This window comes from Sus scrofa, chromosome 1, assembly GCF_054392235.1.
Source record: "Sus scrofa isolate SSC_HxYL_T2T_F1_AM1 chromosome 1, Sscrofa_HxYL_maternal_Yorkshire_Landrace_v2.0, whole genome shotgun sequence".
NCBI lineage: Eukaryota > Metazoa > Chordata > Mammalia > Artiodactyla > Suidae > Sus > Sus scrofa.
Window position 1 is genome coordinate 109,535,466 of NC_139383.1, and position 21,129 is coordinate 109,556,594.

At 46.0% G+C, this 21,129-nt stretch overlaps 2 protein-coding genes across 24 annotated transcripts in view; both read left to right on the top strand.

Moving 5' to 3' along the window:
- The window catches only part of SMAD4 (SMAD family member 4), a 651,075-nt gene that overhangs the window by 233,785 nt on the left and 396,161 nt on the right, over positions 1-21,129 (top strand). The gene's annotated exons all lie outside the window — the stretch shown is intronic.
- MAPK4 (mitogen-activated protein kinase 4) overlaps positions 1-21,129 on the top strand; it is a 184,121-nt gene that overhangs the window by 103,355 nt on the left and 59,637 nt on the right. For 15 of the 23 annotated variants that reach the window (XM_084966100.1, XM_021093269.2, XM_084966093.1 and 12 more), the window contains one exon: positions 8,169-9,604. In XM_084966100.1, the coding sequence (XP_084822226.1) occupies positions 9,059-9,604 (546 nt within the window). In that variant the 5' untranslated portion in view covers positions 8,169-9,058. Of the gene's footprint in view, positions 1-7,983; positions 9,605-21,129 lie in introns of all 23 variants that reach the window. The other 8 variants (XM_084966126.1, XM_084966152.1, XM_084966136.1 and 5 more) reach the window with 2 other exon arrangements.

Below are 21,129 nucleotides of genomic sequence, written 5' to 3' on the forward strand. Positions count from 1 at the left end.
TGGATCTGAGAAGATGTTGCTGTTGTTTATGTCAGAGAGTGTTTGGCCTCTGTTTTCCTCTAAGAGTTTTATAGTATCTGGTCTTATATCTAGGCTTTTAATCCACTTGGAGTTTATTTTTGTGTATGGTGTTAGGGAGTGTTCTAATTTCATCCTTTTACATGTGGCTGTCCAGTTTTTCCAGCACCACTTATTGAACTGGCTGTCTTTTCTCCATTGGATATTCTTGCCTCCTTTTTCATAGGTTAGTTGGCTGTAGGTGCCTGGGTTTAATTCTGGACTTTCTATCCTGTTCCACTGATCTATATTTCTGTTGTTGTGCCAGTACCATGTGGTTTTGATGATTGTTGCTTTGTAGTATAGTCTGAAGTCAGGGAGCCTGATTCCTCCATCTGCATTTTTCTTTTTCAGGATGTCTTTGGCTATTCTGGGTCTTTTGTGCTTCCAAAAAAACTTTAAAGTATTTTGTTCAAGTTCTGTGAAAAATGTGATTGGTAATTTGATAGGGATTGCATTGAATCTGTAGATTGCCTTGGATAGTATAGTCATTTTGATAATATTGACTCTTCCAATCCAAGAGCAAGGTATACGTCTTTCCATCTATTTGTGCCATCCTTGATTTCTTTCATCAGTGTCTTATAATTTTCAGAGTGTCTTATAATTTGTCTCTTTAGGTAGGTTTACTCCTAGGTATTTTATTCTTTTGGATGCGATGGTAAATGGGATTGCTTCCTAATTTCTCTTTCTGCTCTTTCATTGTTAGTATGTAGAAATGCAGTCAATTTCTGTATATTAATTTTGTATCCTGTGACTTTGCCAAATTCATGGATGAGCTCTAACAGTTTTCTGGTAGAGTCTTTAGGATTCTCTAGGTATAGTATCATGTCATCTGCAAATAGTGATAGTTTTACTTCTTCCTTTCCAATTTGGATTCCTTTTATTTCTTTTACTTCTCTGATTGCTGCAGCTAGGACTTCCAAAACTATGTTGAAGAGTAGTGGTGAGAGCAGACATCCTTGTCTTATTCCTGATCTCAACAGGAATTCTTTCAGCTTTTCACCATTGAAGATGATGTTAGCTCTAGGTTTGTCATATGTGGCCTTTATTATGTTGAGGTAGGTTCCCTCTATGCCCACTTTCTGAAGGGTTTTTTTTTTTATCAGAAATGGGTGTTGGATTTTGTCAAAGGCTTTTTCTGTGTCTATTGAAAGGATCATATGGTTTTTATTCTTCAGTTTGTTAATGTGGTGCATCACACTGATTGATTTGCAGATATTGAAGAACACTTGCATCCCTGGGATAAATCCCACTTGATCATGATGTACAATCCTTTTAATGTATTGTTGGATTCAGTTTGCTAGTATTTTGTTGAGGATTTTTGCATCTATGTTCATCAGTGAAATTGGCCTGTAATTTTCTTTCTTTTTTTTTTGTGTGTGTGGTTTTGGAAGGCAGCTATGCTCACCACTATACCACCAAAGCACTTTCTCTGGTTTTGGTATCAGGGTGGCCTCATAGAATGAGTATGGAAGTGTTCCTTCCTCTGCAATTTTTCAGAACAGTTTCAGAAGTATAGGTGTTAGCTCTTCTCTAAATGTTTGATAGACTTTGCCTGTGAAGCCATCTGTTCCTGGACTTTTGTTTGTTGGAAGTTTTTAAATCACAGTTTAAATTTCATTACTTGTGATTGGTCTGTTCATCTTTTCTATTTCATCAAGCAAAGTCTTTATTACAGGAAAGCAAACAGTTCCCAGGACAGCTGGTAGGGGGAAGAAGAGTCTTCCTCTCTATTGTCCTACAGGGGTTTGGTTGTCACAACCGTGGCAGAGCTACTGGCATCTTGTGGGTGGAGGCCAGAGATGCTGTGAAACATTCTACAGGGCACAGGACAGCCCTGCAGCCAAGAATGACCTGGCTCAAAACTTCAATGCTGTGCAGGTTGATAAGCCATGGTTTAGACCCATAAGGTAACCATGAGTCATCCCTGAGTTGGGCTCAGCTGCTCAATGGCTCTTCCCGACCTGATTTCTCTTCCTTGAGAGAAAAAGGGGAATGGTTCCTGGGCAGGTGGCCAGTGTCAGCTCCAGGACCAGCTGGGAGGATGCTCAGCTCGGCTCTACTCTGGGATGGCCTGGCCCTGCAGCCAGGGGCTCCAGCATCTGAAGTTTAACATTAGAAAAGAGGTCAAGAACTATATAGAAGGCAGGATTATTATTGTTTCACTTAGTGGAGGTTTCAGTTTTTTGGTTGTATTGGTTTTTGTTTTTGGCTTTTTAGGGCCAAACCCACAGCATATGGAATCTCCCAAGTGAGGGGTCGAATTGGAGCAGTAGTGCTGGCCACAGCCACAGCCACACCAGATCCAAGCCGCATCTGTGACCTACAAAATAGCTCATGGCAATGCCAGGTCTTTAACCCTCTGAGTGAGGTCAGGGATTGAACTCACGTCTTCCTGGATACCAGTCAGGTTCGTTACCACTGAGCCACGACAGGAACTCCCTGGTTGTTTTAGGGTTTTTTTGGTTTGTTTAGTTTGGATTGGTTTGGTTTTTCTCACCTCTAAATCTCATTTTAATGTTTTCTTTCTTAAATTATCTCTCCACCAAGCGAGCTAGTTCACCATGGCCTCCACACTGGAGCTGAGCACAGGCTGAAAAGGTGGCTGCCTTGTGTTTTAATTGGGGAAGATTCATCCCTCACTGGGCTGGGATGTCACACTGGGCCTAGGTGGTTCTTGGTGGGAATCCCTTACTTGGGCTCAGCTAGTGTGTGATGATGATGAGAAGTATGGGCTTCAGAGTCAGACAGATCTGTGTTTATATGCCAGATTCATCACCGGCTAGTGGTGTGACTTTGGGTGAGTTATTTCCCTCTGGGGGCATCATGGGAGAATGATCCACATCATGGGGTTTTTGTGAGACCCAGCTAATCTGTCCCTTGGTTGAGAATGAACCCTCCATAAGTGTAGTTACCCCGTCTTTTTTTTTTTTTTTTTTTTTTCCTTTTCTTTTCACGGCCACATCTGTGGCATATAGAAGTTCCAGGCTAAGGGTCAAATCAGAACTGCAGCTGAGGTCTGAGCCACAGCCATGGCAGTACTGGATCTGAGCTACATGTGCTTCCTATGCTTTAGCTTGCAGCCATGCTGGATCCTTAATCCACTGAGTAAGGCCAGGGATCCAACCTGCATCCTCACAGAGACATCAGGTCCTTAATCCACTGAGCCACAATGGGAATTCCTACCTCATCTGCATCATGTCATCTTCACCACATTCCCAGAAGCCTCTGCTAGTGCATGTGGGATCTGGGAGCAAGGCATAGGGACAGCACCACAGAAAGGCAGAGCAGGAAGGCAGAAAGCTGACTCCTGAGGGCATGAAACCTACAGATGAGCTGGGCTAAGCTTTGGTGGGATCATGAGCCCAGGGCAGCTCCCCAGGAGGGCAGGCCCAGGATAGTGCCACTGGGAGGGGGCCCCCCAGGGAAGTGAGTCCTGCAGGAGGAGACGGTGCAAGAACGGCTGGAAAGGGGCCTGGTTACCGCACACTTCAGTGCCTCCTTGGGAACCAGCTAGAGAGTGTTGCTACACAGTCTAAACCCGGGGTCGTCAGCTCACCCCCAGCCAAATCCAGCCCCCCACCTATTTTTTGTAGATAAAGATCTATGGAAATGCAGCTGTGCCCCTCCTTTGGGTATTATTTGTAGCTGCTCTTGTGTGTTGAATGGTTGCAACAGAGACTATATGTCCTACAAAGCCTAAGATAATTATTCTCTGGCTCTTTATAGGAAAAACTTGCTAGTCTTTGGTCTAGGGCACTTCATAGTGATTAGGATCACCACGAAACTTCGAGTCAGACAGACTTGACCATGATATGATTAGTAACACCTGGAATGGTGCAGTGTGCAGCCTGTTTGGCTGTAAACATCAGCCCTGCGGGGGAAGGTTTTCCTGCCAGTTTTCGGGTGCTCAGGAGAGGGAAGAAAGCAGTGCCTGGGTAATGTCAGCACCTCGCTGGAGGCCACAGTTCCTGCTGAAAGCCGCCAGCATGAGGTTTGGGAGGATCAAAGCAGGCAGAGGAGGTGAGTCTAAATTTAGACTTTCCAAAGCTGCCTTGTAAACCAGAGCCCCAGGAATCCCAGAAAGGGACAATTGGCAGAGAGCATCTCATCGCTGATTTGCCTCCACATATTAAAAGACTGGATGTGTCAATTGACTGGCCTCAAATAAGAGATGGATGGAAGGTCAGTGAGAAATGAGTAGGCTCCATTGCTAGTTTTCTGGGGTAAGATTTCTAATTCTGTGGGGTTCTTGTTTATTTGTTTTTGTTTTATTTTGGCCATGCCTGCAGCATGCAGAAGTTCCTGGGCCAGGGATCAAACCTGAACCAGAGCAGTGACCACACCAGATCCTTAACTCACTGAGCCTAGGGAACTCCCTCCACTCCTATATTTTATTATAATGTTCAGCATGGAGTCGTGGGAGCCTTACTGCCCTTGGAAGAGTTATATGCGCTCTTTTCACTTGTGTGTCATTTGAGCACAGCTGAATTCATGACCTTCGCATATCTCATGCAAGTTCCCTGGTTTAAAATCACACCTGTGATTCAGAGCCACTCTGAGCCATCACCTCCAAGTAGAGAATGACTGTACTCTGCCCTGATAAGTCACATCACACCAAGAGCTGCCATCCTCAATCCTCTGCCCAGGTGGGCAGTTCGATATGTCAGGTATGCCCCTCTCTAGGGCCAAGAGGCCCACGGCCCTGGGTCTGCCATGTAAGAAATGAACCACTAATCTGAGACTTCTTAGGTAATAGGTATTTCATGATCAGTCCACCCATGGAGAAAGGCAAAGGGTTTATGTAGAAATTATAGAGGAATGATAGGGAAAACTTTAGAAAATGAAGAAGTATGAGAAGAGATGAGTAACTGTCAACTCAAGTGGGAAAAGAGAAATGGTGAGTGGAAGTCTGTCTGGTTCATGTTGAAATACAGAAAGAGGCAGCATCTGGAGTTCCTGCTGTAGCTCAGCAGATTAAGAACCCGACTAGTATCCCTGGACTCACTCAGTGGGTTCAGGATCCGGCATTGCCACAAGCTGTAGTGTAGGTGGTGGAGGTGGCTCAGATCTGGTGTTGCTATGACTGTAGTGTAGGCCGGCAGCTTCAGCTCCAATTCGACCCCTAGCCTGGGAACTTCCGTATGCCGAAGGTGAGGCCCTAAAAAGAAAAAATAAAAATAAAAGAGGCAGAATCTAAGTAGAAAATGACACTGAAGTTCAGAAATACTGATTTGTCTGAGTGGTCAGGGCTCGTTATGTGAAGAGCCTTGTTGGGTTGAATGTATTGCACTGAAGCAGTGATGAGAGGTAGAGGGGGTTGACTGTCTGGGGAAAGTGGACATTGCAGTTTTGTAGACATAACAGGTGGGCCTCAGGTAACTCCAAGCCCTGGTTTCATTCTAAGCACCACTTTGTATCCTGGGCTTGAGAAGCTTAAAGTCTAGTTGAGAGATGGACATGTCTAAAAAGTTAAGTAACAGCCCAGATTAGTATATGGTCAATGTCAAATATATCAGAAGAGGGAGGAATGTCACTGAGGACCCTTCCGAGGGGAAGTAAGACTTCATCTGGATTCAGAATGATGGGCAGGATTTCAACAGCAAGTGGGAAGGAAGCAGAACATGTCAGGATCTGGGAAGATGGAAGCAAAGAAGCAAGACAGGAATTCAGAGAGTATATTTAGGGCCATGAGAACAGTGGAGTGGCTAGAATTGGGTCTTCCCAAAGGATTGAGGTAACTGCCGACAGTGTTTTGGGCAGGCCACTGAGACACACACACACACACACACACAGCGCACAGTCCCTCCCCCAGTGAGAGAAAGAAGAGTTTTTAAAATAAGTAGAGCTCCTCTTAATTATCCACAGATTATCTGCATTGCAGCTCATCTGGAACAAATCCTGCCTTCAACTTGTGGGCGATTTCATCTCCCTGCTTAGGTGCTCATCCCCCCTCTCTGTTTACAGCCCATGGGAGCTAGAAAGGGGAGAAGGCTTCAGCATCTCCCCTCATCAAGCAAAATATATAGTTGCCTCTGTTTGCCGTGCCCTTGGGAACCAAGCCAGGCATATGGGTATAAAGTGAAAGGAGGAGTTCCAGTTGTGGCACAGCAGAAACAAATCCAACTGGTGTCCAGGAGAATGCAGGTTTGATCCCTGGCCTCACTCAGTGAGTCAGAGATCTGGCATTGGCATGGGCTGTGGTGTAGGCTGACAGCTGTAGCTCTAGCCTGGGAACATCCATAAGCCATGGGTATGGCTCTAAAAAAAGCAAATATAAATAAATAGATAAATAAACAAATTATTTTTAAAAAGTGAAAGGCACTCCAATTTAGTTATCTCTGACGTGATTTGGGCATCAGGAGTGGGTGGAGGGATGGTATGGGTCTCCAGGGGGCTCTTTTTTTTCCCTGACTTAGGTGTCCAGGTGGACTTCCCCAGCCCAGGCCATATACTAGAAATTGTTAGAATGAATGGTATTCTTTCATCAATTCATCAAATGTTTATTGACCTTGTCTATGTTAGAAGCACTGAGCTAGTGTTCTCTGAGCCTCAGTACCCTTATCTGCAAAGTGAGAACTCAGACAAGAACCGTAGTTTCTCAGTGGATATGCTGGCATTTGGGTGGGTTGGGGGGTGTCAGTTATTCACTGGAAATGCTCTGCAGGATGGTTAGCAACTCTGGCCCTACAGACTGTTAAAGGTCTGTAGTGATTCCTTATCAGAGCAGCCAAGGAGGGCAGGACCACCCCAATTAAGGACCACTGTTTGCTATGATTGCTTTTCAGTCTGAAATTTTGATTATTTTGTAACTGAGCCCAATAAAAACATGCAGAGAAGAATTGCTGAAGGTTGATGAAACATCAGAACAGTAGGTACCTCTTATTCCAATGTAAGGGAATTTCCATCAATAGCAACAGCAGGTAACATCTGTTACTACGTTCCAGACTCTTGCTAAATTCTGTTCACTAGAAGTCTTTAGAGAGCACACGATTATTTACTATTTCAGATCATCTGTGTCCCCTAACTTGCCCCCTTAGTTTTAGAGCATGGATTTGACTGCTGTTTTGCTTCATTTATCATTCCAGAGTTCAGATGTGAAAGTATCCCTACAGGGGGCCGTACAGAATGATGAAAATTAAGAAGCAGTCTTGGCAAATTCACTCTTTTGCACAGGATATAGTGTTTGTTCTCTATGTGTCTGTGAACTTAATAAACTTAAAAAGTCTGGCACTCTCTTAGAAGCTATGATATTACCTTTTCTTAGGAGTTCTGAATTTACAGGGCTTAGTCGTTTTTTTGTTTTTGTTTTTTTCTCCCCACTTAGTTCTGATGCCTGTAATTTAAGTCAGCAGCCATCAGGGGGCGGTTAGGCTACAATTTGACCTATTGCTTTGAAGAGCTAGATCCCCATCATCAAAAACAATACAGTTTATCATGCTAGTCCTACTGTCACACCAAGAAGTCTGTGTCCTTGTTTGCTTCACAGAGAGTCCCTTTTCCAGGGTGGCAATAAAATTTCCTTGTAATGCAGTATGTATGCTTATGCTACCTCCATGGAAAGCAAGAGATACAAAGTAATTAAATCTCAGTGCCTGGCAAATTCTCTCAAAATCTTCAAAGATGTTTGCAGAAGTAGGAAGAAAGGGGGTCTGAGTATAAAAACAAAATTACTGATCCTCTATTTTCTGTCTGCAATGCGTTACTTTTTACTCTCACGCTCCTTAGTGAGTTCTGATGTGTGTATTTAGAGAGCACTTTTTACTCTCACGCTCCTTAGTGAGTTCTGATGTGTGTATTTAGAGAGCATAAGGGATGATTTTTGCAAAGGGCAGAGAGGTTGCCACCCACAGTTTCTGCATGTTAACCTTTGGGGAGCAAGCTTTTACATAAAAGGCATGTCAGTCCATCTTCTCTCTCTTCCAGGGGCACGCTGCACACAGCAGGAGGGTGGCTGGGCGGTGCAAAGCCTGGAATCCCCTGAGCAAGCAGTGTTTCAGCTGGCTGGACAGATCAAATAACACTTGGGCTGGTTAACAAAAGACATGCACAAGTGGGAAGGTGTTGGAAGCCGAAGTGTGGAAATTTACCCAACATTGTTTCTTTGGCAGGATAGGAGACTCTGCCTGAAAGATGCCGAGTTCCTGCAGGCTTTCTGGGTCCAGCAGAACACAGTGTCATTCAAGGTGGCATGAATGAGGGTGTGACGGAGAATGCTGCCCACTTCTGAAGCCTCTGGAGGATCCTGGCAGGCCAGCTGAGCTGCCCTCAGGTTTGGGCCTTGAGGTGTAACTGGGTGTAGAGCTCATGAAAGGTGCTTGGATTTCTCCAGTTTTCTTCACCATCACTCAACAAACTGGTTTGGGTTTCAGAATCTAAGAGGAACTGGTAGAAAGGAGAGCTGGCGGAGGTAGAAAGAAATCCCTGGAAGCCTCTACAATCCATTGTTGGAATCTCTTCATATTGCTCCAGACCCAGAGGGCAGCCCCCTAGCTGACAGAGGCTGCCATACAGCTAGCTTCGGACCACCGAAAGTAGAGGAACACAGCTCAGCAGCAGCTCTGCATTTCAGCCAGAAGGAACCTCTGTTAACAAAGGATTTTAAGGGGAGAGTTGCTGCGTCTTTACTATGTGGCCCATCATGACAGGAAACTTTATGTTCACATAGTGAATAAAACTGGTTTTTTCCTTCCAAGATGCTATATTTGAAAGAATCATGAGCCATTCTAAGCTTCCAAGAAGGCTCAGGAATTGGTGGACAGCCTTCCCAGTGCAGGTTAAGGAAACAGTCTGAGCCTCCAACTTGTACAGCTCAGCAAGTATGGACTTATGCCACTCTTGTCTCCAGAGAGCTGGTGGCAGTGACATCACTAGAAAAAAAAGCATCCCTCAGCCTTGGGACTTGACAGAATGAGGTGTGCTGGAGAAGCCACTAGCTGGGACTTGGCCTTTTCTGACTGCCCTTTCATCCCACGGGCAGCCCCTGACCACTAAGCCAACAATGGCTGAAAAGGGTGACTGCATCGCCAGTGTCTATGGTTATGACCTTGGTGGGCGTTTCATTGACTTGCAACCCCTGGGCTTTGGCGTCAATGGGCTGGTACTGTCCGCCGTGGACAGCAGGGCCCGCCGGAAGGTGGCTGTGAAGAAGATCACCCTGAGTGACACCCGCAGCATGAAGCACGCGCTCCGGGAGATCAAGATCATCCGGCGCCTAGACCATGACAACATCGTGAAGGTGTACGAGGTGCTGGGGCCCAAGGGCACCGACCTGCAGGGTGAACTGTTCAAGTTCAGCGTGGCCTACATCGTCCAGGAGTACATGGAGACTGACCTGGCACGCCTGCTGGAGCAGGGCACCCTGACAGAGGAGCACGCCAAGCTGTTCATGTACCAGCTGCTCCGAGGGCTCAAGTACATCCACTCCGCCAACGTGCTGCACAGGGACCTGAAGCCCGCCAACATCTTCATCAGCACGGAAGACCTCGTGCTCAAGATCGGGGATTTTGGGTTGGCAAGGATCGTTGATCAGCATTACTCACACAAGGTACGTCTGGCTGGGTTGCTGATGCAGGTGGTCAATGGAATCCTCAAGAATGTTCAGGGTATCCCTAACTCCAGTGGAACTGGAGGACCAGGGTATGTGCTTGGGGAAGCTGGAGGGCCCAAGAAAGATCACTGGCCTGAAAAGCTGTTGGGGGAGAAGGGAGTTCTGGTGCTTAGTCTTGCCTCTGCCATGGCTGTGACCAATAACTCAAGGCTCTACAAGAGGGGGGTGGATTAATGGATCCAGCACTAAACTCTGTGCCTTCATAATCGTGTGGTTGGTGAACTTGCCTCTAGCATCCTTTTCTCTCTGCTGTCCACCTAACCACCTCCTCTCCCTGCTCCCTGCACAGGAGCCCCAGGGAGCCTTCCCACCACTTGAGTTCATCTCGCCTCCTCTTCCCATCAAAGCTGCCCAGCTCTGTTTTCCATTCATTCTGTCTGTGGATAGAGGCACCACTGGCTAATCTGATGAACTAATTCTGGGTGTACACTATCCAGCTAATGGCTCAGCTCTCCCAGGTCCCATGATGCCCCACCCACCACTGTGTGATGCTAAAGCCCTGGGTGTCTGGATGGTGCTGAGACCCCTCCACCCTCACACCATGGTGGGTGGCTCAATGCTCCAGCAGCTGCAGAGATCAGGGCTGACACAGCCACACTGGTCAAGACACTGACACTCATTCTGAGACCTCTTCTTACCTAATCCACTATACCCTTCAGGAGCTGGGAGTCCTCTGAAATTCTATTCCCCTTCTCCCAGCTCCTTCCACTTCAGGGGATCCTCTGAGCACCTCAGGCAGGCACCCCCTCCACAGAGCTTTGGCTTCCCTGTGATTTCCAGTCTCTGGCCCAAACATTTATATGATGAGTTTTTTTTCTAGAATGAATCCAGTCCTCAGGAAGGAGGCACACCATAAACTGTTGCCAGCTGAGGGGCTGGGGTATGTCCAGAAAGGGGAGGATAGCTCTGACCTTGCATATGCTTCAGCTTTCTTTCTGAGGCCTCATACCTCTGCTCTCCCCTGCCATCCTGTGTTCCTGCAGCCAGAAGGTCGCAGACACTGAGAAAGGTGCTGACCTGCCTAGGGCAGATTCGGCAGGAAGGTGTCTGGGGAATGGGGATGGGGGCAGGGCTCCATGTCCCACCCTCACCGGCTAGAACTTGGGCTCCAGCCCAGATTTCAGACCCGGAATCAGCCCAGCTGGCTCCAGCTCCTCGGTACTGCCTTAGCCATGAGCTTGCCCTCTATGCCCCCTCCTGCTGCCAGGCCATCTGTCAAAACTGACAGACGATTCTCTGCAAAGTAATGTCCATGGTCAAAAAAAAAAAAAAAAAATGATAAAAGAAAAGAAGAAATGCCCTTCTGTCTTCCTGACTCCTCATGCTCTTTCTCTTTCTTCTAAGGAACAATGACTCCAAACAATTGAACCAAAGGTTATAACCCAAAACTGTTCTTATTTGGTAAAAGGACCAGAGAATCCATGACATTTGTATTTCCAGGATGCACAAAACCGCCTTCTGAAGTGGAATAAACCAGTTCATGTGGGAATAACAATAGGACTGTCCTTGAAGGAAGGGTCTGGTGAAGTGAAGTATTGAAGGGAACGTGCTCAGAACAGCCTGCGGCTGGTCTTCGGGAAACTCAGGGAAGCTGATTGTTGGGGCAAAGATTGGCTGTGGCAGCAATTCTTAGGAGGTGTGTGAGGTGAGGAGGTGATGCTGTGTGAGGAGGCAGAGGCCTGGGCTCCCTTCTGACGGTGCTGCCTGGGACATGGACAGTCGCCCTCCGAGAGCCAAGCCTCGTTTCTCCATCCTTGACAAAATGGAACATGAGGAGTTCTCATCGTGGTGCAGTGGAAATGAATCTGACTAGGAATCATGAGGATACAGGTTCGATCCCTGGCATCACTCAGCGGGTCAAGGATCTGGCATTGCCGTGAGCTGTGGTATAGGTCACAGAAGCAGCTCGGATCTGGTGTGTCTGTGGCTGGGGCTGTAGCTGGCAGCTACAACAACTCCGATTAGAACCCTAGCCTGGGACTCTCCACATGCCATGGGTGCAGCCCTAAAAAGACAAAAAGACCAAAAAAAAAAAAAAAAAAGTGGAGCATGATAGCAGAGCCCCTTGGAAAGTAGTAAAGACCTTACCCCTTCATCTAATGAGTGTTTGCTGAGCGCGCCAGGCCCCAGACTCTGTGCTGGGATCTGGAGAGGAACCCCAGGTTCACTGACCACCATAGGTGGCTGTGCTACTGTCACTCAGGGGTGGGAAGCCATCTCTGGTTGAGACTTTGATTTTCCTGAGGCAGAGGAATTTAGATGCTGTGACTTACTCTTTGTGGGCTCTCGTCAATAAAATTAGCTGTGAGAAGTTTAAAAAAAAAAAGATAACTGGAGCCAATTACAAGCCCAGTAGGTGTTCACATCAGCTCTGCATTTGGCAGGCCTCCCCCACCCCCACCTGCCTCCTCCCTCACATACTTTCTGCTTTTAGCTTCCTCCCTACTCTTGCCCAAGTGATGACGAAAGCTTTATATTTGGTGCCATTATTTATCTGATGTGAATTTAAATCAGTTCTCATTGAATTCTCATAATGCTGTGAGGCACATAAGGCAAATGGTCCATTTTGCTTTATTTATTTATTTATTTATTTTTATTTATTGCTTTTTAGGGCCACACCTGTGGCATATGGAGGGTCCCAGGCTAGGGGTTAAACTGGAGCTGCAGCCGCCAGCCTACATCACACAGCAATAGCAACTCAGAATCTGAGCTACATTTGCAACCCACACTACAGCTCACAGCAACACCGGATCCTCCACCCACTGAGCTGGGCCAGGGATCAAACCCGAATTCTCGTGGGTACTAGTCAGGTTTGTTACCACTGAGCCATGCTGGGAACTCTGAAAATGGTCCGTATTAAAATGGAGAGAACTGACTTTCTCAAGATTACTCGGCTGACAGTGGCAGAGGGGACATGAGAACTTGTCCTTCTTGAGTCTTGATGGATTATCTTTTCCCGAGCCATCTCCTTCATGAAGGCTTTCTGGTCTCCAGCTGGAATGAGTCTTTGCTTTCTTTACATTTCTCCACCCCCTAACCTGGATCTTCTAGCATCCACCCTTCTCTGCTCTGTCTTATGGTATTTGTGCCAGTGGTTCTTTTATGTTCTCTTAGGCTGAAGGCTCCTTGGTTCTTGATGGCTGTGTCATGTTCATCTTGGTTTCCTCCAGGGAGTTTAGTCCTGTGCCTGAGACATGGCCCAGTTGATTGTGTTGACTGTCTTGAACATACAGCAGAACTGTCATTGACCAGCACATAACAGCTAGGATGCTGGGTGGGCTCACTGATTCCATGTGCTTAGAAGGTGTAACTCTCAGAAAGAGAGAATAGAATTCTTCCAGCCAATGGGTTGGCTGGGGTCAGCCATGTGCATCTGCTCTCCCTGGTGTGTTCAGAGGACAATGCCTACATGTGAATAGCTCTAAACTCGACCCCTCCTAGAGTTTTATGGGTACTGATCTTGCCTTGCAGAAACGGTGCTCACCTGGGCTGCAGCCAGTGCTTTTGTGTGGGTTACAGCCCAGTACCAGGGACGGGCTTTGGGAGCCAACTGGGGGATGGACTCAGAGGCAGCAGCTGATGCTCAGTCTCCTCATCATGACCTTCTCATGGGTGGACTCCAAGCTTCTTTCACCTCCACATCCCCTGCTCTAGCACAGGGCCTGGAATGGGGCAGGTGTCCATTGTGTTTCTCAGGGAAAGGAGGTGCCAAAGGAAATGACCTCCTCTTCTCCAATGAGCAGCTGGCAGCACTGGAGCTTCAAGTCACAGTCATCGAGCATTCTGGGCACATGTCCCCCTACCACACCCTCCCAGGGGTCTTGGTCTTTGCAAGGCAGAGGGCAGCTAGAGGCCCCAGCTGGAGATGGTGGTGGGTAGCAATGGGGTGCCCTGATGGCTCTCACTCAACAGAGGTGGCATGGAGGCTCCTAGTTTCTCTGGGTCATCAATTGCATGACCTCAGGCAAATCCTTTTCCTTGTGTAGCGCATCCCCAGAATAAGAGACCTGTAAGGAGGAGTTCCCGCTGTGGCACAGTGGGTTAATGATCTGGCTTGTCTCTGTGGAGGCACTGGTTTGATCCCTGGGCGGGCACAGTGGGTTAAGGATCTAATGTTGCTACAGCTGTGACATAGATCACAACTCTGGCTTAGATTCAATCGCAGCTCTGGCCTGGGAACTTCCACATGCCACAGAAGCAGCAGAAAAAGAAAAGAAAAAAAAAAAAAACCTGTAAGGAGACCTCACAATCACCTTGTCCATTCCTTCCATTTCACAGACGGTAAAACTGAGGCCTAGAAGGGGGAAGAGACCCACTCAGGGCTGAGCCAGGAGTATAGTGCACACATGTCGACCCCTTCTCAGTTGTCTTCTCTGCCAAATGGGTCATCATTCCCATTCTTCTTATTTCACAGGATTCTTTTTAGAGTCAAACAAAGGTGAGGACTTTCAGATGTTCAAAGGGCTAATTCACTAACAGAACTACTTGCCCAGTAGATTCCATGGTGACACCAGGCAGACACCCAGATGCTATTTTCCCCTCCACTAATATATGGAACCATCTCCTGACATGATGGCCAAAGGGTGAGTCATGAAGCCCTACCCAAGGGTGGCTGCCCAGCCTGTCCTCCTGTCGTGAACCACTTTCTGCCCACCTCCTCGGCAGCCCACTAATTCGTTCCTTGTGTTTGTGTCAAGAAGAGACGGCCAAAGGATCCGAGAGTGTTTCCCTTTGAATTTATTCTATTAGGAAATAGATGATCTCAAAAGAGATTTAAAAAAATGTTGTTTAAAGACTTCACTAAGTCCTAAGTAAATTCCAAGAAATGTTGGGAGCCCCCATAAGAGGGAGCAGAGGGCTGGGCAGAGCATTGACAGTCGGATTAGCTGTGTGGACACGTCCCTCCAGGAAGGGGCCAGGAGAGGGAACCACCTCTTGTTCTTACTGCGGCTGCCAACAGACTTACCTTTCCTGGCGGCAGTAGGCAGGAAATAGCCTGGCGGAATTCCTGTCATGGCTCAGTGGGTTAAGGACCTGGCATTGTCTCTGAGGATTCTGGTTTGATCCCTGGTCTCTAGAAAGATGTGGGTTTGATCCCTGGCCTTGCTCAGCATTGCCGCAAGCTGCGGCGTAGGCGTCAGATATGACTCAGATCTGGTGTGGCTGTGGCTGTGGTTGTGGCATAGGCCTCAGCTGCAGCTCCTATTCAATCCCTGGCCTGGGAACTTCCATATACTACAGGTGTGGCCATGAAAGGAAGAAAAGAAAATACCCAGGAAAGAAAGCAAGAGGAAGAAGCCCATAGAAAATGTTTTAGTGGATCATTTGAGCAAGTCTTGTGCTAGGCTGGCCTGCCTTCAGGCCCAGACCACTTTCTACTTCAGAACTTCTTACCTCATGATCCATGATCAGAATGCTCAAATGCTCTCACACTCTGCCTCCTTATCTCATGAAGATTCTGTAGAAATCAGCTAGTACAGTGGTCCTCAAAGTGTGGTCCTGGACCAGCAGCATCAGCTTTACTTGGAACTCATGAGAGGTACATATTCTCCGGTCCCATCTCAGGCCAACTGAATCAGAAACTCAGGGTGTGACCCAGAAAGGTGTGGTTTAACAACCCACCAGGTGATTCTGGTGTTTTTGAACTTTTAAGCACCACTGATCTGAAGGCCTGGAGTTGCTTATATGTGGACAGGAAGCAAACACTCTTGTGTTTGCTGATGCTTGCAGCTGAGGTTCTCAAACGTGAGTGCAATGAAGAAGGCGAAGAACTCCTCCCAGATAACATGGGTATGTTTGATGAAGGTTCCTTAACCAAAGGCGTAGTTAATGGTGCGGATACCAGGCACTGTGACAGGGAATTGCAAGGATTGCTTTATGCAGTTTGACTTTTAGGGCCTCAGTCACATCACTTGGAAACGGCCTGGTCCCCCATCACTCAAGCATGGCAGAAAGCTGCACAAACCAGGAACTCCATCAAAAGGAGTGTTTGTTCTGCTTAGGTTTGACTTTAACAAGAGTTAGGTGATGTGAACAAGGATTTTAGAAAACATACTTTTCATCCTGGTGTTAACGTCTTCACTAGATGTTATTTCAAAACAAGACATTGCTTTCACACTTCAGTGAGACCGAGTGATTGAGGGCTCAGCAAATTACTGCACTTTGTTCAGGCGTGTGGTTCAGTTCAAGGTCCCAAAGGAGGCAAAGAGGTACATGATGGAAAACACATCAGCCAACTTCCAAAGGCTTTGCACAGAGCTTTAATCAGCTACGTTTTTGCTGCTTCGGTCATGTTGATTGACCGCATCTCCCCTCTCTCCTGGTCACTCTGCCTTCCTTTGATGGCTTCTTGTCTGTTTAGGCCAAGTTATCCTCCCTCTGCCCAAGCAGACATACAAAAACTCCCCTAAAGCACAGATTCTCTCAAAACTTAACCTAGGTAGAGGAATGCCCATTTTTGTGGCTGAAATAGAGCCTTTGCTGTTGATCAAAAGAAGGTCCATTTGGTGTTCTATGCGCTTCTATTTTGGATGGACTCCACTGTGCAGATACAGGTCCCTATGTGCAGGAAGTGAGGAAAGCCTAGCCTGGGAGCTAGTTTCCCCAGAAGGAAACTGGGGTCCACAGTGCTGGCACTGGGAGAGGCCCAAGGTTTCATGAGAAAGTGGGCTCGTTGAGGGACAACTTGCTGAGGGCCCAGCTAGAAGTTCTTAAGCCACTAAGAACATTATTCCAAATCAGTGGAGCTGAAAAGATTTATTTAAAAGGCTATGAAATATCCCTTTTTAAAAGGGAAAAATATGACCTAGGGGATTAGAACAGAGGTTGTGCTAGAGAGTCAAATGTCCCTGAACACCCAGGCTGAGTAGAAAAAGCTAATTTTCTCAGCTTTCAATGCCTCCCCTGCCTCCCCTCTTCCTACTGCAGCCTTACCCCAAGGGGCAGGGTCTTCACTCATCCCTGAGCCTCCTGGGGTCCTCTTCTATCTACTCCCAGAACACTATACCCAGGCTTCCCTTCCTGGGAAGCAACCCCACTTAGCTCCAGGGGTGATGTTATAAACCTCTAATAACTGGCATGGCTCAGGCACCAACTAATTAGAAAGAAAGCCGGCAGAGTTCTAAGGTGGGTCCTGAGGTGCCCTGCTTGCCAGGAATTGACCCTTTATTACTGGATCATAGGGAGGTTTGGGAGTATCTGGGAATAAGGCCAAGATGATGAGCGAGGGACTCAGAGGCTTGCAGTAGTGGCTATTTTCCAACCAGTTTGCGAGTATTTCATGAGCCTAACAACTGGCCTCGCTGTACTGATGCATACCAGCAGTGCTTTGCTGCCTTCCTCTTCGTATCAGAGCTCACCCTTTCCCATGTGCCTGTGGGTCTGGTTCTCCACTGGGGGTGAATGGTTGATTTAATGGTGCAATGAGATCAGTAGCTCCCTCCTTACTGTCAACACCAGCTTCCTCACTCACCTACTCACAGTTAGAGCTGCCACCTCCTATGCAAAATCTCCAAAGCTCCAGAAGAATTCAAGAAGCAGGAAGTGAGCCTTCCTGCTAATAAGGCTACAGATGGTTAGTATTTCATGTGGTACAGGCTTGCTGGGGACAAATTATCTGTTTATCTAGAAAGTGCCTTTATTTTCTCATTTTAAGTTTGTTTTTCTAGGATATAAGATTCTGCATCTGTTAATGTTTTTCTCCTTCAGTACTTAAAAATGTCATTGCTTTATTTTCTATCCCTATTGTTTCTCAAAAGGTCTTCATTCTCTATATGTCATGTCTTTTTTTTCTCTAACTGCCTTCAAGATTTTCTCTTGATCTTTAACTTTCAACAGCTGACTGTGATGTGCCTACGTATGGTCTTCTTTTACCATATTTAGGTAATTCATTGAGCTTCTCACATCTGTAAATTGTTTTTTTTTCCCCCTTCACTATATTTGGGATATTTTCAACTATTTCTTTTCTACTCCACTTTTAGGGCTGCAGTCACGGCATAGGGAGGTTCCCAGGCTAGGGGTCCAAGTGGAGCTGTAGTGGCTGGCCTACACCACAGCCACAGCAATGCAGGATCTGAGCTGCATCTGTGGCCTACACCATGGCTCACAGCATTTCTGGATCCTTCAACCTACTGAGCAAGGCCAGGGATCAAACCCATGTCCTAATGGATGCTAGTCAGGTTTGTTAACCACTGAGCCATGATGGGAACTCCCTACTCCACTTTCTATTCTCTGTCTGGACTCTGATTACATGTATGTTACTCAGCCTGGAATTGTCCCAAAATACGGTCCAATCTTTTTTCTCTTTTTCAAGAAGCTGTATAATTTCTATGGTTGTTTTCAAATTCATTGAGCCTTTCTTCTGCCATCTCTAATTTGATGTTAAGCTCATTTGGCGAATTTCTCATTTTGAATACTGTACTTTTCTAAAATTTGCATTTGGATCTTTTTTATAGTTTGTATGCTGAAATTCCCCATCTTTTCACTCATTTAGATTGTATTTTTCTTTATATTCTTGAACATATTTATATCAACTGCTTTAAAGTCCTTGCTAATTTGAACATCTGGGACATTCAGATGTTTTCTATTCATCAGTTTTTTCCCTTGAATTTTGGTCACTTTTCGTGCTCTTCCACATTTCTAGTAATTTCTGGGGCTTTGTCAACATTAGAATTGGTACTCTGAAAGGAGCCTGAATTGCATTGTCTTCCTTTGATAAGTTTTGAATTTTGTCCAGACAGGGAGTTAATTTGCTGATGGTTATTCTTGATCCTGTTAGGGCTTGATTTTATGCTTGACAGGGCAGGCCTGGAGTAGACCTTCCTCCAGAGCGTGATCCTTACTCCTATGGTATGACCTTTCTTTTATCTCACTTGAGTGTCTGAAATTTTAACAAAGTAATTCTCCTCTGGTTGGACGGAAGCTCTTAAGTATCCAGTGTTTCTGTAGCCTCTACTATTCCTACTCTGCTATTAGTTCCAAAATAACTGCTTTCTGCTCCACCTTACCCTGGGGACATGCAGCACAGCTGTCAGCCAAAGGATTCAGAGTCCTCAACCCCTCTACAAACCTCTGGGCCCCCTACCCTATGAAGTTCCCTCCTCTTCAGTATCCTGCCTCACTGGTTCCAAATGCATCATCAGCCCCAGACTCTAGTCTCTACTTCCTCAACTCAGTAGGACCACCATGTTCTGCTTTGCTCCACCTCCCTCAACTATAGTTGGGAAATCTACCCAGGCAGTGTGGGGGTGAACATGAAACTCACCTATGTGTTTCCTTCACTTTTCTCAGGGGTCCTACACAGCCTATTACCCAATGCCTAAAAACTACTATGTATATTTGTTCAGTTTTATAGTTGCTTACAAGAGGGCAAATTCAGTACCTGTCACTCCATCATGACAGAAATGGCCAGCTCTAACATTTAAAGATGTAAGGCTTTGTGTGACTGAACATCTTTTAATGACCGCTTGTAAGCACCATGAAAGAAGTGTTGATGGCTGACTTGTCTTCCATCCCTGTAGCACGCTTAATGAATATTATTAAATAGAATTAAGTGGCAACCCTGGGGGATAACTGTTGAATAAGGTGCTCCTACTTCCCTTTATACCTAGGAGATGTGCTGGGAGGGGAACTCCTTTCAGATAGCACCTTCGGTCTTGGAGGGAAGGATCCTGTCCTTGCTAGAATCTCTCTACATGGGGACTCCAAGGTTGTAAATATCTCAGAAACATGACACTGCCTTATTCTATAGGAAGATATTCTTGTGTTTTTAGTGAAGAAGAAGGATTAGAAATTTGAATCAAATCCTTTCCAGTTTTCTCCTAAAATCTCCTGAAATGTGATTTCTTTCTTCATCCTTTATTGTGGTGGCCTATTGAGAAGACAGCAGTATGTAAATAGAAGGCTGGGGGGAGGATATCCCATTGCTAAGTTTATCTTCACTTTCATGGCCACCTTCTACATCAGTACCACATTTCTTTGAGCTGGGAGAAAAACCTTTATCTCTAGCCTCATTTGCTATTACCCCTCATCTTGTGCTGTAACATCACTGACTTGTCACCATTCTCTGGAAAATACCATACCTGGTGTCAGCTTTGGGGTCCCACACTGTTCCTTCTGCTCCCATATAAACTCCTACTTATCTCTGCAGACTCTACTCAAAAGCCCCACCTCTGTAAAACTTGCCCAGCTCCCCAGAGGAGAGATACCTTCCACTGGTGTCTAGAGCAGTTACCCCCACACTATTGTGATTACTTGTTTATGATCTAATATGTTAATGATTAGGCTTCTTCCCTCAATAGATAGTAGGACCCTAAAGAAAGAGAATGCATTTCAGTCATCTCTGTATTCCTAGCAATTAGCACAGTATCTGATATATGTGATTATTAAGTGTTTATTGACTAATTGCCTTTCCACTGAATCAAGCATGGTTTCAAGAGCTTCTCAGGAAAATGTATAATTTCTCTTTCTCAGGGCAGTTTTCAGATATTTGAAGTCATCTGCCATGCCCCACCAAAGCTCTGGAGCCTAGAACTCCTCCATCTTTACACAGTAATATTTAAGTACTGTTCTAAGTGGTTGATAGGTGTAAACCTATTTAGTCCTCAAACAAGAGCAATATAATAAGTTGCTGATGTTGTTCTCATTTTGCAGATGAGAATACTGAGGCACAGAGAGTACTTTGTCCAAGGTCCCCCAGCTAGTAAATGGCAGAATTGGGTTTCAAAGCTCAATAGAATAGCCACCTAATAGTGGCTTCAGGGTTCATGCTTTATCCACAGAGCTTACTGCCTTTTGGGCTATTTAGATGGCAGTGTTTGCAGCAGTCACACTATCCTGACTGTCCTACCACTGACTTCCTCCTACTTGTCAGACCCTTTCCTAAAATCTTCCAGAACCAGATACTACATGGAGTTGGTAGGAGGGTGACAACTCTGCTGTATAAATTACATTTAGGCTGCTGGTACTTTGGGGGGCAGCCATGTCACATTATTGGCTCCCATTGAGATTGTAGCTGACTAACTTCTATTAAGTTTGGTAGTCCCTAGTTTAGATTCATATGGTTGATTTTTTAGCCCAAGTACAAGACTTTACCCTTTTCCCTGATAAGTTTCATCTTCTTGGCTTCAGGCAAATATCCCAACCTGACGAGATCTTCTTGGATCTTTGTTCTATCCCATAATCTTATCCCATACAGCTTCACAATTTACAAGCCTGTCTTCTAGGACTTCATGCATATCACTGATGTCAAATGTGTGAAGGGATTAGGTGAAAGGCTTAGCCTCATGGCCACCTCCCTCCAGGGTGACCCATTCTTTGGGTTTCGTTGTCCAACCAGTTGTGAATTTACAGAATTACGCATTGGTCTGACCCATGTTTCTTCATTGTCCACAAAGATGTCCTGAGAGATTGAGCTAAATGGCCTTATTGAGATTCAGGGATATTCGGGGACACTGTCTATAGGA